Source organism: Halichoeres trimaculatus, unplaced genomic scaffold, assembly GCF_033239565.1.
Source record: "Halichoeres trimaculatus isolate MK-OKI-2021-1 unplaced genomic scaffold, fHalTri1.1 fHalTri1_scaffold_9, whole genome shotgun sequence".
In the NCBI taxonomy this organism is placed as follows: domain Eukaryota; kingdom Metazoa; phylum Chordata; class Actinopteri; order Labriformes; family Labridae; genus Halichoeres; species Halichoeres trimaculatus.
The window spans coordinates 23,289,772-23,302,069 of NW_027437188.1; the positions used below are offsets into that span (position 1 = coordinate 23,289,772).

The following is a 12,298-nucleotide window of genomic DNA, read 5'->3' on the forward strand; positions in this document are numbered from 1 at the left end:
AACTTTTTTAAAGTATAAAAAATTTTATATTTGTTGATAGTATCAAGTTATGATATTAATCGTGTCATGAATTGTGAACCTTGGGCTTTTGTTGGACACATGACCGAGTTCTAGACATTGACCATTGACACTGCTATTGTTTCAATGTGTGGGTCATAACGGGCCAGGAAAATGTCCTGTTACATCTTGACCCCGTCCAGCACTTCATCCAGAGATTTTTATTTCTATGAAAAATTAAGGCCTAATCATCCAAAAAACAACAATGTACGTACGAGGAATCCACAAAACTATTGAAATGATTATCATAGAAACTAACAACTGAAAACACAAGATACAGAGCTCATTGCAATAACACAGAAAATATCTTTTATTAATGATTTAAATTAGAACATTTTTAAGCAGCATTCTTATGCTGTGGAATATTTCTAATAAACTGTGAAATAAGAACTCTAATAGACCAGCTGAGACTCTGATCACTTGGTTCGACCCATGATTGCTTTCTTTGTGTTCCTCTCTGGTCTCAGCAGGATTATGTAACATTTGGGTCCAAACAGCGCCACCAAAAGACCAAAACTGGAGGCCAGGATGGCAAATATCTCCACTGCATCTGCATATTTGCCTGGAGAGTTGACATAAGCAGGGACAAAGGCCACCCACACAGCGCAGAAGATCAGCATGCTAAAAGTGATTAATTTAGCCTCATTGAAGTTGTCAGGGAGGTTTCTTGCCAGAAACGCTAACAGGAAGCTGAGGAGAGCCAGAAATCCAATGTAACCCAGTAAGATGGCAAAACCAATAGTGGACCCAACATCACACTCATAGACTATCTTGTCATTGTAGTATTGGGTGTTTTTGTGAGGAGCTGGTGAGGAGGAGACAATCCAGACAGTGCAGATTACTGCCTGGATAGAAGTTAGAACCAGAACTGTTCCTCTCTGCTGCATGGCACCAAACCACTTCAGAGTGGCTCCACCTCCTGGCTTGGAGGCCTTGAACACAGCCACAACAACCATGGTTTTCACCAGAATACATGAGACACAAAGAACAAAGCTGATACCAAATGCTGCATGTCTCAACTGGCATGTCCATAATCTTGGGCGACCAATAAACAGCAGTGAGCACAGGAAACAAAGTGAAATTGACACCAAGAGCAGGAAGCTCAGTTCAGCATTATTGGCTCGTACCATGGGTGTGCTGCGGTGATAGGTGAAGATCCCCAGGAAGACTGCACAGATAAGCGTGCCTAGCAATGAGGCAGCTGTCAAGCAGATACCCAAAGGCTCATGGTACGAGAGAAACTCTGTTTTCTTAGGGATACAGTGGTCACGCTTTGGGCTGGACCAGAAGTCCTCTGGACAGCTGGTGCACTCCATTGGATCTGAGGAATAAAAGAAGCAGATCTAGGGCTCCACTTTTTAACTTCAGAAAAAGTTTAAATTGTACCTCTAGCCTTTGACAAAGACAAATATGTTGGACTTACTGAAAATACCAGACTTTTCACTGGTGACTGTGATACATTTTCCTTTTATTTGATCAAAATGCACAACAGATCAGTGAGAAGAGGGTTTCAACGTGAACCAACCTGTTTTATTGCTGAACTTTCCCTCAGAACAAGGGACACAGTCAAAACAGCAAACAGGCTTCCCCCTTTTTCTCGCCCTTCGGGCACCTGGGGGACAGCTCTTACTGCACACAGACTGAGGTGGCTGTTGATATGGAGAGAGTTGTTACAGGTACTCTTTATTTGATTCTGTGTTGAGCATCAAACAGTGAAGAACAAAGGTTGAGAAAAAAAACAAAAAAAACAATAAAGTGACCTGTTTGGAGTCGAAGTTCCAGAAGATTTTGTCTTCATATAGAGTGAGTTCTTCTCCTCTGAAGGATGACTTCTTAACAACGCCCACCGACTGCAGCTCTGCTGTCCCATCAGGAAGCCACTTCCAATTCATGATGTCATAGATTGGTAAAGCATTTCCATTTTTGTCAAAAGACACCTGATCACCAAATGGTGTGGTGAAGTTGACTTTTTCCAAGTAATACACAAGCTAAAAAGGAGCGTAATAAAGAAAATACCTTGAAATTGACACTGAACTTTTTTTTTATCCTGGTCAAAGTCATGCTAGTCTCTTAATTTGATGCACAAATCTTGTGTACAAAGTAATGTGTTGTTTTCTTTTTTTTTTTTTTTTTTTGAATCACATCAGAATACAAACTGGTCATGTGCTTTATAGCTTGTCAGGGGCTTTTGGTTTGCAATCTAGCACTTGGAGCCAACATATGTTTAAGACTCTAGTTCAGTAATGTTTTTAAATTATGACTTGTTTAACTCTGTTTTCCTATTGTGCCAAGTCTTTTCTGTTTGTCCTTTAGTTTTTCTGCCTCCCTATCGGTCTCTTCCTATATCTCCCTTTATCCAACTTTCTGGTCCAATGTGGCATAGGTTGTTGGCAGCAAAGTGTTGCTCAGTGCTTGGTCATGGTGAATAAATGTTTGGCTCCTCCAAATAACATAATAAAGACTATAAGATTTGGATTTATGTATCTTGTTTTTTCATAAAGTGCATCTGTAAAAGTGGGATTGTCAAGCACCAGGAGTTTAACTTTCGCCACATGGTGCCACTTATCCAAAAAGTGCATAACTCTCCTCACCGTGGCCAAAACCAGCCACCACTCAAGAGTGTAGGGCCAGAGAGGTATAAGAAGACAACAGTTACCAGAACAAAAAAGCACAGAAGCAAGGGAAGTTACATCTAGTTTTATACTTCTGCATTTAAACAACAGCAAACACATTTTTGTAATTACTGTGTGCTTTTGTTTTATATTTCACTCCCTTTGAAGCCACCTTTCTACTCTTTCTTCTTATGGTTTCTGTATTGTATACATCAACTTGTATCAGCTTCAGTTTAACATAATTTCCCAAAACATATAAAGTCTCCAACGTCCTAAGAAAAACAGGTATGTCATTATTTCAACTATCCTCACCTGCCATGGCTCCAGCCTCTGCAGGGTAGCACAGCTGTTCCTGCTAAAAGGCCCTCTCCCGGGCACACAACGCAGCATATCATCCAGGGCGTACGCCAGAGCATACACTGCTTTGTAAATATTGTACTCAGGCCTGAGATTAGAAACATCCAAGAACTCAGTCTCAATACTTTCTAAGTCTTCTTTTCCAGTGCATTGTTTTCCACCAGCTTTAACCCAAACTGGAGGTGGTGTAAATCTACACTTGAATGTGTATTCCCAAAACTGTCTCACCTGCAACAAAACCAAATTAGATTAAAAGAAAATAAAGAAATATTCATCATCAGCATCATAGAATTTATTGCTGTCTGACAAGCTTACCATACTATTGTCAACACTTCTGTTGTCATGTATTTCAGGATGCGTCTGTTGGAGGAATTCCCTGAGTCCTGGTATTTCTCCTCTGCGAATTGCAATTCCAAGAGTGCCTCCAAGGTACGGCATGAAGCGAGATGTCTGGAGCATTGCAGCTGATGTCCAGGCTTCACTTGCCATCCACTGCAGGCCTGTCACATTCTGCTTTACCACCTGTATACATTTAAAAATTCAATGGTTTAAGATAAATGTCTTCAAACAGCAGTCCTTCACATCTAGTTTGTCTAATAGATAGATAGATAGATAGATAGATAGATAGATAGATAGATAGATAGATAGATAGATAGATAGATAGATAGATAGATAGATAGATAGATAGACAGACACCTCATCCATTAGTTGAATCATGTGGATCTGATGTGCAAACACAATGACCACTCGAGCTGTGGATTTCTTCACTACCCTCACGATCCTCTGTAGTTCACTTGGGTTGTCGCCCCAGGGCAAAATCTCTAAATAAGCCAGACAGCCTCCTCCAGACTGAGCTAAATCTGATTGAAAAGATCGAGCAACATGGAGTCCATAGTCATCATCACTGACCAGCAGACCTGCCCAGGTCCAGCCAAAATGTCTGAGGATTTGGATCATAGCGCGCACCTATACAAAGAAACAGATACATGTAAAAATTGGAAAAGTATTTTATAGAGAAATCATTTGTTAAACTTGAGGGAAATTTTCAAGCACATACAATCCCCCTTAAACCTTATTTTTGACATGTGTAGAGTTGCACCTGGAAGGCATCACTTGGGATTGTTCTGAAAAAAGATGGAAAACGTTTCCGATCGCTCAGGCAGGAACATGTGGCAAAATAACTCACCTATAAAGAAACATACAACATGCAAAGGTTTTAGTGCAAAAATTCACAGATTTCACTTTCTGAACATTTTGCCATGACATCACCCATTGAAGGATGGTGAATAATCTTAGAGATTAAACACCTTGTTTCCAATCCAATCATTTCAGTATTTGAAATCAAATATAGGATTGCAGCCCAGCAAAGAACACTTACAATTGGCAATTTGAATAATCCTAAAACATCCGAAGTGGCGATAGAAAATGTAGAGAAGGAATCTCCTACTATTCCTAGGACTGGAGTGGTCCCTGAACAGTTTTCCTGAAGCGTAAAATGTTTGTCTCTACCACTGGCCAAGGACAAGGCAGCGCTGAATCCAATAACAAGTGTGGCACAGTTGTCAAACAGACCGTATCCCAGAGTCACATTAGGAAGCAGGTTGGAGCTGTTATTGATCTCATCAATAGCAAAAGCCATGGTCATAGCATGCCTGAACCCTACAGGGTCAAAACTAGCACACAGAACATCATGATTAACCATTAAAAAAATAATTCACTCTTTTAAATTAATATCTATACAGGTATTTGCTATTTGCTGCAGGACAGTGAGACTTACCCCTGACAGCTGTACTGCTCTGGCTCTGAGGTGAAAGTCAGTTCAGTAAACTTGGAGGTGTAGTGGACTTCAAACAGCCCGCCTAGAACCACATCACCAGGTTTGTGCATCGCATTAAAATCAAACTGTCTCCTTAGTTTACAAGACGAAGAAAAGGATGAAGACTCTGAAAAGCAAAAGAAGGAGTAACAAGACAGAATCAAGATCAGGTAGATGAACAGGACGAAAAAACTGTCTGTAAATGCCCCCATAACTTCCCTCTTCCCTTCACCCGCTTCTGGATATCATGCATGATTATGAATTTTTATATGCAGTGTTATGTCATCTCCTTCAGTGGTTTTCATCATAGTTCCACACCACCCATTGGGGCATGACCCAGGATGGCAGATTATACCCATGAGTAGTTAGATCTACCTTCATAGAATGTCATAGTAGAGGTGTCATGAGGCTATCACACAAGGTATCCATAGGGGGAACATGATTTCCAAACAAAATTATGGAAGCTCAAAATGGTCATGATTAAAAGCATTTAAATACAGATTATTTACTTTGTTTTCTTAAAATAATGAGTTGATTTAGTTCATTTGCTCAAGAAATAAGATTGAAATATGATTTTTTTTTTCTCAAGAAAAATAAGTTGAGATCTAAATGAAGTAAAGTTAACTTGTTATCTCGAGAAAAAACACACAAAGAAACATTAAATGATTCTATCATGACCTTTCACAGCTTCCGTACATATTGTCAGTCAGACAGAAGCAGCTCCCTAATCTTGTTTATGATACAGTAAATGTAATGCAGTAACTCAAGTGACATCATAAGCTGAGGACACAAGTGCATGGGTAATACCTTCACTCCACGGGAAGTTCATATGAATTTAAAATGTTCTCCATAGAGGGGGCATCATTCAGTTGTTTTGCATCATTTTGTCGAAGAATTTTTCTTGTTTTTGATAGGTTTCATGACCTTTTATGTATATAATCCTTCACAACAACTATCAGGATACTGTTATGAGGTGTTACTGACACGTTTAAATAACATTATACACATCTAATCCAAAATCAAGTATGATAACATCCAAGTCCTTTTCATCCATTCTGTCTTTGTCAAAGATGTCCACTAGGTGGTGACAAAGATGTTCTTTCACAAACAGCTGTTTTACTTCCCTCTGAAATATTTCCTGTTAAAAACTTAGAGGTTACATGGATTGCAAACTGCTTTAGACCATTGTAAAAAGCTATTATAGACTCATAGCTATTTGAATATTTCCTGTTAAAAACTTAGAGGTTACATGGATTGCAAACTGCTTTAGACCTTTGTAAAAGGCTATTATAGACTCATAGCTATTTAAACTAGGCTACCTCAGTCAGAAGTTTTGTAGTTAATTCTTCGCTTGAAAGTATTGGTGGCTGGGTTGATACATTGATACACATACATGCTGGCACAAGCATACCAAAGTATACATTTCAAAGCTCCTGTGAGGAGTTTTACAAGCTTTAATGAATCAGATTGAACCCATACTGATGGCTTTATCACGAAATAAATTGACCCATGTGTAAGAATATGAATATACAGCTCCGGTTGGTATAAGCTACTGCCACAAGGCATTGGCAACAATGACACAAGGCATTGACAAGCAATGTAGCAAATGAAAGTATGATCAGGTTTTTTAGTGAAAGTTAGCTCTTACACAGGCATGGGACCAAGTCAGAAAACACTGGGAAACCTGATTTTCCCAGCGATCAAGATTGGCGTGACGTGATTCATTCGTGATCATTCATCCAAATATTCCTCCATTAAAAATGTTTATTGTTTATGAAACATATTCATACTGTCTCCCTGATCAAATACCTGCAATGGCCAGGATTAGATGGGGAAGTGTCATCAACCAAGTGTTAAAGCACAGGATGGCAGTTAAAGTAAACAAAAGATAAGCTTATGGGATAATTCACCCATATTCTTTTCCTGATTGTTGTTTCAGTATGACAGAACAAATGTCTTTACGACTGTCTGATGTGTTCATATCATACTCGGTGTCGAAACGTCCTGGGCGTGTGGTCTCCAACAGTTATGAAAATGGTCATGGTAGTGTGCTGTTGGCTGATGAGACAAGATTTTCTGGACCAAATGATAAAGAACTTGCCCATCATTTTTTAATAAGCTCTAGAGATGTCCAATAATTTCCAGTGCTCCTTTCAGCTTATTATTTTTTTTTTTTTATGGCTCAAAATAAGTGCCATCAGTATTTTAAATAAAAAGGGCTTTTTCTTAAAGATTTATGTGCTTGATACAGTAGATACATTTTTTAAAAGTAATATTAACCAGTTGTGTTTACCAGTTACATTAACCTGTTGAACCAAAATGTATGAATTATTTGTTGAAGATATCAGGGGTTACAGGTTTGATTTTAGGATGATTGAGACAATAAATTATGTGTAAGCAACTTCCCTAAATGATGTCAGCTGACGTACAGTAGAAGGAGGGTCTGAATGTCTATTTAAGCCTGTGTAAACGCATGAACTGTACGCTTTCATGCACATACTTGAGTGATGGAGATCTCAGCTCTCACTGTTTGCCTGTTATTAGCAGTGGCTTTGTGTGAGCTGAATTCAAGCGCCGAGGCTGGGGTCAGCAGTGAGGTCCCATCTGTGAAATGCCAGCTCCAGGGCATTGCTCGTCTACCTGAATTCTCATTGGATGGTGACTATGTTATTGGTGGTGTTTTTGCCATACACTATTACATGCTCACTGTGATACATAACTACACCGTCCTGCCAGAGCCACTCAGGTGCACTGGGAGGTTAGTGAGAGGAAGAACTAAGGACTGGGATGTTTGTGTGGGGGTGGGGATGTGAGTTTATATGATGTGTTTTAAAATGTGTTTAAGTTTCAAAAGCTTCAGTTAATACTCATGTTTTATGAGTGTTAACTGAAGTGTCAGTATTTGGCTGAAATTTGATTTTGTTTGCCAAACATGATGCTATTCATGTTCTTTTATAGAGGATAGGTGGTGTGTTGATTCAAAACAGCTCTTTGCCTTTAAAATGTTTTCCATGACAAGTTTCTCTGATAATATGTAGGCCTATATGTCAAAAGTGACACAAGTGTCTGTGTGCAGCATGGACTCCAGGGAACTGCGCTTTGCACAAGCAATGATCTTTGCCATCGAGCAGATTAACAACAGCACGGAGCTGCTGCCAGGCATCAAACTGGGTTACAAGATTTATGACTCATGTGCCTCAATACCTGTGGCTGCACATGTGGCATTCCAGCTATCAAACGGCCTGGAGCCAGTGTTTTACCCTGACCAAACATGCTCACAGTCAGGCATGGTGGTGGCTATTGTTGGAGCATCAGGGTCCACGCCTTCCATCAGTATGTCTCGCATTATTGGCCCCTTCAACATCCCTCAAGTAAATGTTTGAATTTTCTCTATTTGATGTGCAAAAAAAGCTGTTTTCATGAGCTCTCCGAATAATCAGACTGTTTCCTACCAGGTGAGCCACTTTTCCACATGTGCATGCCTGTCTGACAAGAAGCAGTACCCACATTTCTTCAGAACAATTCCCAGTGACCAGTTCCAGGCTGACGCGCTGGCCAAGCTGGTCAAACACTTTGGCTGGACTTGGATCGGTGCTGTTAGGTCAGATTCAGACTATGGCAACAATGGGATGGCGTCGTTTTTGGAAGCAGCTCGTAAGGAGGGGATCTGTGTGGAGTACTCTGAATCTTTCTATAGGACCAACCCACGAAGCAGGGTGCAGAGAGTGGCTGAGGTTATCCGCAGGTGTCTACATGTCAGACAGTGCTTCTGTTCACCATAAAAATCACACTAGATAAAAAAAAAAATATGTAAAACCCAACCAGGTTTCTCTTTAGCATGTGCATTATTGATGATAAAATTAGCTAATAAGACTTATCTAGTGTACACCCAAAAATGAAGATATGTTCATTTATTTAAAGCGTCTAGAAACATGTTAATTTGACTTCCATAATGAATGAAATAATCTTTTTTCATGTCTCTCCAGGTCTACAGCTGTTGTTGTTGTGGCCTTTTTAGCCTCTGGAGACATGAAAATTCTGCTGGAAGAGCTGTCGCTCAATCCGTCTCCACCTCGCCAGTGGATAGGCAGTGAGTCCTGGGTAACTGCACCTGAAATGCTGAGGTACAGCTTCTGTGCTGGTGCTATTGGGTTTGGCATTCAGAAAGCTGTCATCCCAGGTTTTAGAAACTTCTTACTGGATCTCTCTCTGGCTGAGGTTGCTCTCTCTCCACTGCTTACTGAGTTTTGGGAAGGTGCATTCAAATGCAGCCTAGAAAAAAGTGAGAAAGTTTTGCTTATCCCTTCAGTTTTGTTGTTCTGGTGATTATCTGAGTAGAACAGACTGCAAAAGTTTCGTTATGATGGTGATTTAAGATTCTTTAATAATTTAAAACCCATTAAACGGGTAGAGTCAGTTTAGACAGCAAACAGTCGCTTTGAAAAGTAGTAACCTTCTCAAAGAGTTTCTTATCAGAGGAGACAAGAGACAGATTTTCAAATTAAAAGCATGAATACGTTAGCGTTAAAAATGTGATTTTTTTTTTTATGTTTTGCGCATTGATTTAGTTTACAAATTTTAAGAAATGCAGAAGCATAATTAATAAACACTTTAAAAAAGTATATCAACTCAATTTCCACCCTTCTACCAAAAATACCCTTCCTCTGTGTATCTGTGTGTTTCTAGATGCAGCTGAAGGTGTCAGTGTGTGTGATGGCACTGAAGACATACAAACACTCCAGGACCCGTACACTGACACATCTCATCTCCGAATCAGCAACATGGTGTACAAAGCTATTTATGCAATTGCACATGCTATTCATAATGCAGTGTGTGAGAACACAAATAATACAACCAGGTGTGATGGATCCACCAGGACAGACTCTCAACAGGTCAGTCTCGTTTAATACCTGGTCAACTGAATAACTTCCTTTTTTACACCGTGATGAAACATCAGGGAGAGACTTAATTGACTGTATCCTCACAGATTCTTTCACAGCTCAAAGAAGTCAGCTTCTCCAAAAATGGATACCATGTTTCATTTGATGCTAATGGAGATCCTGTTGCCATGTATGAGCTGGTGAACTGGCGGAGGGGAAATAGTGGCAGCTTGGAGATGGTGACAGTGGGTCACTATGACGCATCGATGCCAGTGGGCCAGGAGTTCCACATCAACAGGGATGTCACCTGGATGGAGGGGGGAACACAAGTAAAATGGAGCCTGAAAGCAATGATACATTTCCTGTGTAAAGCTACAACACAGGCTTTAGCTTTTACTGTGTCATAATTTGGTATCATATCATCTTATCAGGGATGGACAAGTACTAGATTTTTAAACATGATGAATATTCTGCTTGAAATTCTCTCTCTGTCAAGAAAATGTTGCACTGCTAAATTTGTTAAAGAGGGTAAACAATTAGAGGAAATCTGAACTCTCCTAAACTTCAAGCTAACACAAAACAAAACTGTGAATTTTGTTTGCACTGACACAAAAGTGAGGGTCTCTCAGTCAGTATGAAAAGTACTGATATGCCAATGTTAGAGTAAGGTTTTGAGACAAAATGTAAAGGGATATCCTGATCCTCAAAGCTTTTTATCAAAACTAAACACGTGCGTTTATTCGCATCTGTATTCCAGGTACCCGTGTCAGTGTGCTCTAACAGCTGTCCACCAGGAACTCGTAAAGTGCTGCAGAAAGGAAAGCCCATCTGCTGCTATGATTGCATACCATGTCCTGAGGGAGAGATTAGCAATGCTACAGGTAATATGTTTTCTGAAGCACATTCACAGACTATCAGATATTTAACTGATGGGTATCTGATCTGATTTATTTATTTTTTTCAGATTCCTCTGATTGTACCCCTTGCCCCAAGGAGTTCTGGCCTAATCCAGAAAGGGACACATGTTTCCCCAAACCTGTGGAGTTTCTTTCCTTTAATGATGTCCTGGGAATAATCCTGGCTGCATTCTCAGTTGGCGGCGCCAGTCTTGCCATTATAACAGCAGCTGTGTTCCTTCGTCATAGAAAAACCCCGATAGTCAGGGCCAACAACTCAGAGTTGAGCTTCCTACTACTCTTTTCACTGACTCTGTGTTTTTTATGTTCTTTGACTTTTATTGGAGCACCCTCTGAGTGGTCGTGCATGCTGAGGCACACAGCATTTGGCATCACTTTTGTCCTGTGCATTTCCTGTGTGCTTGGGAAAACTATAGTAGTGTTAATGGCCTTCAGAGCCACACTCCCAGGCAGTAATGTGATGAAATGGTTTGGTCCTCCACAGCAAAGACTGACTGTTGTGTTTTTCACTTCCATTCAGGTCTTAATATGTACTGTTTGGTTGATACTAAGCCCCCCTTTTCCAGTGAAAAACCTCACTATATACAAGGAGAGGATCATTCTTGAGTGTGCTTTAGGTTCAGCGATTGGATTTTGGGCTGTCCTGGGGTACATAGGCCTCCTGGCTGTGTTTTGCTTTGTGTTAGCTGTTTTAGCTCGTAAACTACCTGATAATTTCAATGAAGCAAAACTGATCACCTTCAGCATGCTGATATTCTGCGCAGTCTGGATCACTTTTATCCCAGCTTATGTCAGCTCCCCCGGGAAGTTCACTGTGGCTGTGGAGATATTTGCCATACTGGCCTCCAGTTTTGGTCTCATTCTGTGTATATTTGCCCCAAAGTGTTTCATCATATTGTTTAAGCCAGAGAAAAACACAAAGAAGCATTTAATGAACAAATAACTAGGGACTGTGTCCTCTAACATTGTATTTATCTATTTATTTATTTTTCAGTGGCAGTGCCCTTTACTCACTCATCAGTTCTTGCTGTTGAAAGGATATGAAGGCTGTCTCACTGTACTTCTGTTTCCTGGAGGTATTGATACTGGAGGTCAGGACCCTTCTTTTTTTTGAGTGGTCAGTGAGGAAAAAGTGACACTTCTGACAAAGTTAATCTACTTGCAACTTAAAACACTATAAGGGGAAGAAAACTGATAATAGAAGAGAGACGCTGACAGCAATTCTGTCCAAGACAATGAGCGCTCATAATGTCTGAACCACATCATGCAGAAAAAAACACGAGGTGCTGCAAATGAAAAAAAACCCCAAAAACTCTGTTCATAGAAACAGGCTCTGACAACAGTGGCACCAAGCATCCAGCTTTCTTTTCACACCTACTGCACAGCTTTGACCTTGTTTAATAGATCACTAAAAGCACAAGTTTATATTGTCCCACTGTTTCTGTGATGTGCTTTTCACAAGCTCATTTCCTTTTCAGAAATGTCATTTATTATCTTTATTATCATTGTTTTTTTCAATTTTAAAAACTGAAAATAAAATTTACTTCACCAACAGAAAGGCTTTAGTGTGAGTCCTTAATTTTTCTATGATATAATTGAGTTTATAAAAATATTTATGAATGAAAAAAAGCACAATATGAATCCTTGTCTGATGGGTTT

The 12,298-nt window shown here is 39.8% G+C and overlaps 2 protein-coding genes across 2 annotated transcripts; one reads left to right on the forward strand and one right to left on the reverse strand.

Annotated features, from left to right (window-relative positions):
* Window positions 1–473: 473 nt before the first annotated feature.
* LOC141797681 (extracellular calcium-sensing receptor-like) lies at window positions 474–4,913 on the reverse strand. The gene is made up of 9 exons (XM_074679300.1): window positions 4,804–4,913; window positions 4,405–4,699; window positions 4,126–4,212; window positions 3,723–3,992; window positions 3,342–3,548; window positions 2,982–3,254; window positions 1,818–2,045; window positions 1,583–1,706; window positions 474–1,378 (listed from the first exon to the last, which is right to left on the reverse strand). The coding sequence occupies exons 1-9, from the start codon at window positions 4,911–4,913 to the stop codon at window positions 474–476; spliced, it is 2,499 nt and encodes an 832-aa protein (XP_074535401.1).
* A 2,613-nt stretch (window positions 4,914–7,526) lies between these two features.
* On the forward strand, window positions 7,527–11,582 carry LOC141797682 (extracellular calcium-sensing receptor-like). The gene is made up of 8 exons (XM_074679301.1): window positions 7,527–7,600; window positions 7,919–8,213; window positions 8,298–8,587; window positions 8,829–9,124; window positions 9,529–9,734; window positions 9,830–10,051; window positions 10,480–10,603; window positions 10,687–11,582. Exons 1-8 carry the CDS (start codon window positions 7,542–7,544, stop codon window positions 11,580–11,582), a joined length of 2,388 nt encoding a protein of 795 aa, XP_074535402.1. The 5' UTR covers window positions 7,527–7,541.
* The last annotated feature ends 716 nt before the right edge of the window (window positions 11,583–12,298 follow it).

What these genes read in the sequence shown, in the direction of transcription:
- LOC141797682 (XM_074679301.1), top strand. Translation starts at nt 7,542, where the DNA reads ATGCTCACTGTGATACATAACTACACCGTCCTGCCAGAGCCACTCAGG. An exon ending in CAAATGCAGCCTAGAAAAAA is followed by an intron (nt 9,125 to 9,528) that starts GTGAGAAAGTTT and finishes GTGTGTTTCTAG; the next exon opens with ATGCAGCTGAAGGTGTCAGT. An exon ending in GGATGGAGGGGGGAACACAA is followed by an intron (nt 10,052 to 10,479) that starts GTAAAATGGAGC and finishes TCTGTATTCCAG; the next exon opens with GTACCCGTGTCAGTGTGCTC.
- LOC141797681 (XM_074679300.1), bottom strand. Translation starts at nt 4,913, where the DNA reads ATGCACAAACCTGGTGATGTGGTTCTAGGCGGGCTGTTTGAAGTCCAC. An exon ending in GATTATTCAAATTGCCAATT is followed by an intron (nt 4,213 to 4,404) that starts GTAAGTGTTCTT and finishes GTTTCTTTATAG; the next exon opens with GTGAGTTATTTTGCCACATG. An exon ending in TGATTCAACTAATGGATGAG is followed by an intron (nt 3,549 to 3,722) that starts GTGTCTGTCTAT and finishes AAATGTATACAG; the next exon opens with GTGGTAAAGCAGAATGTGAC.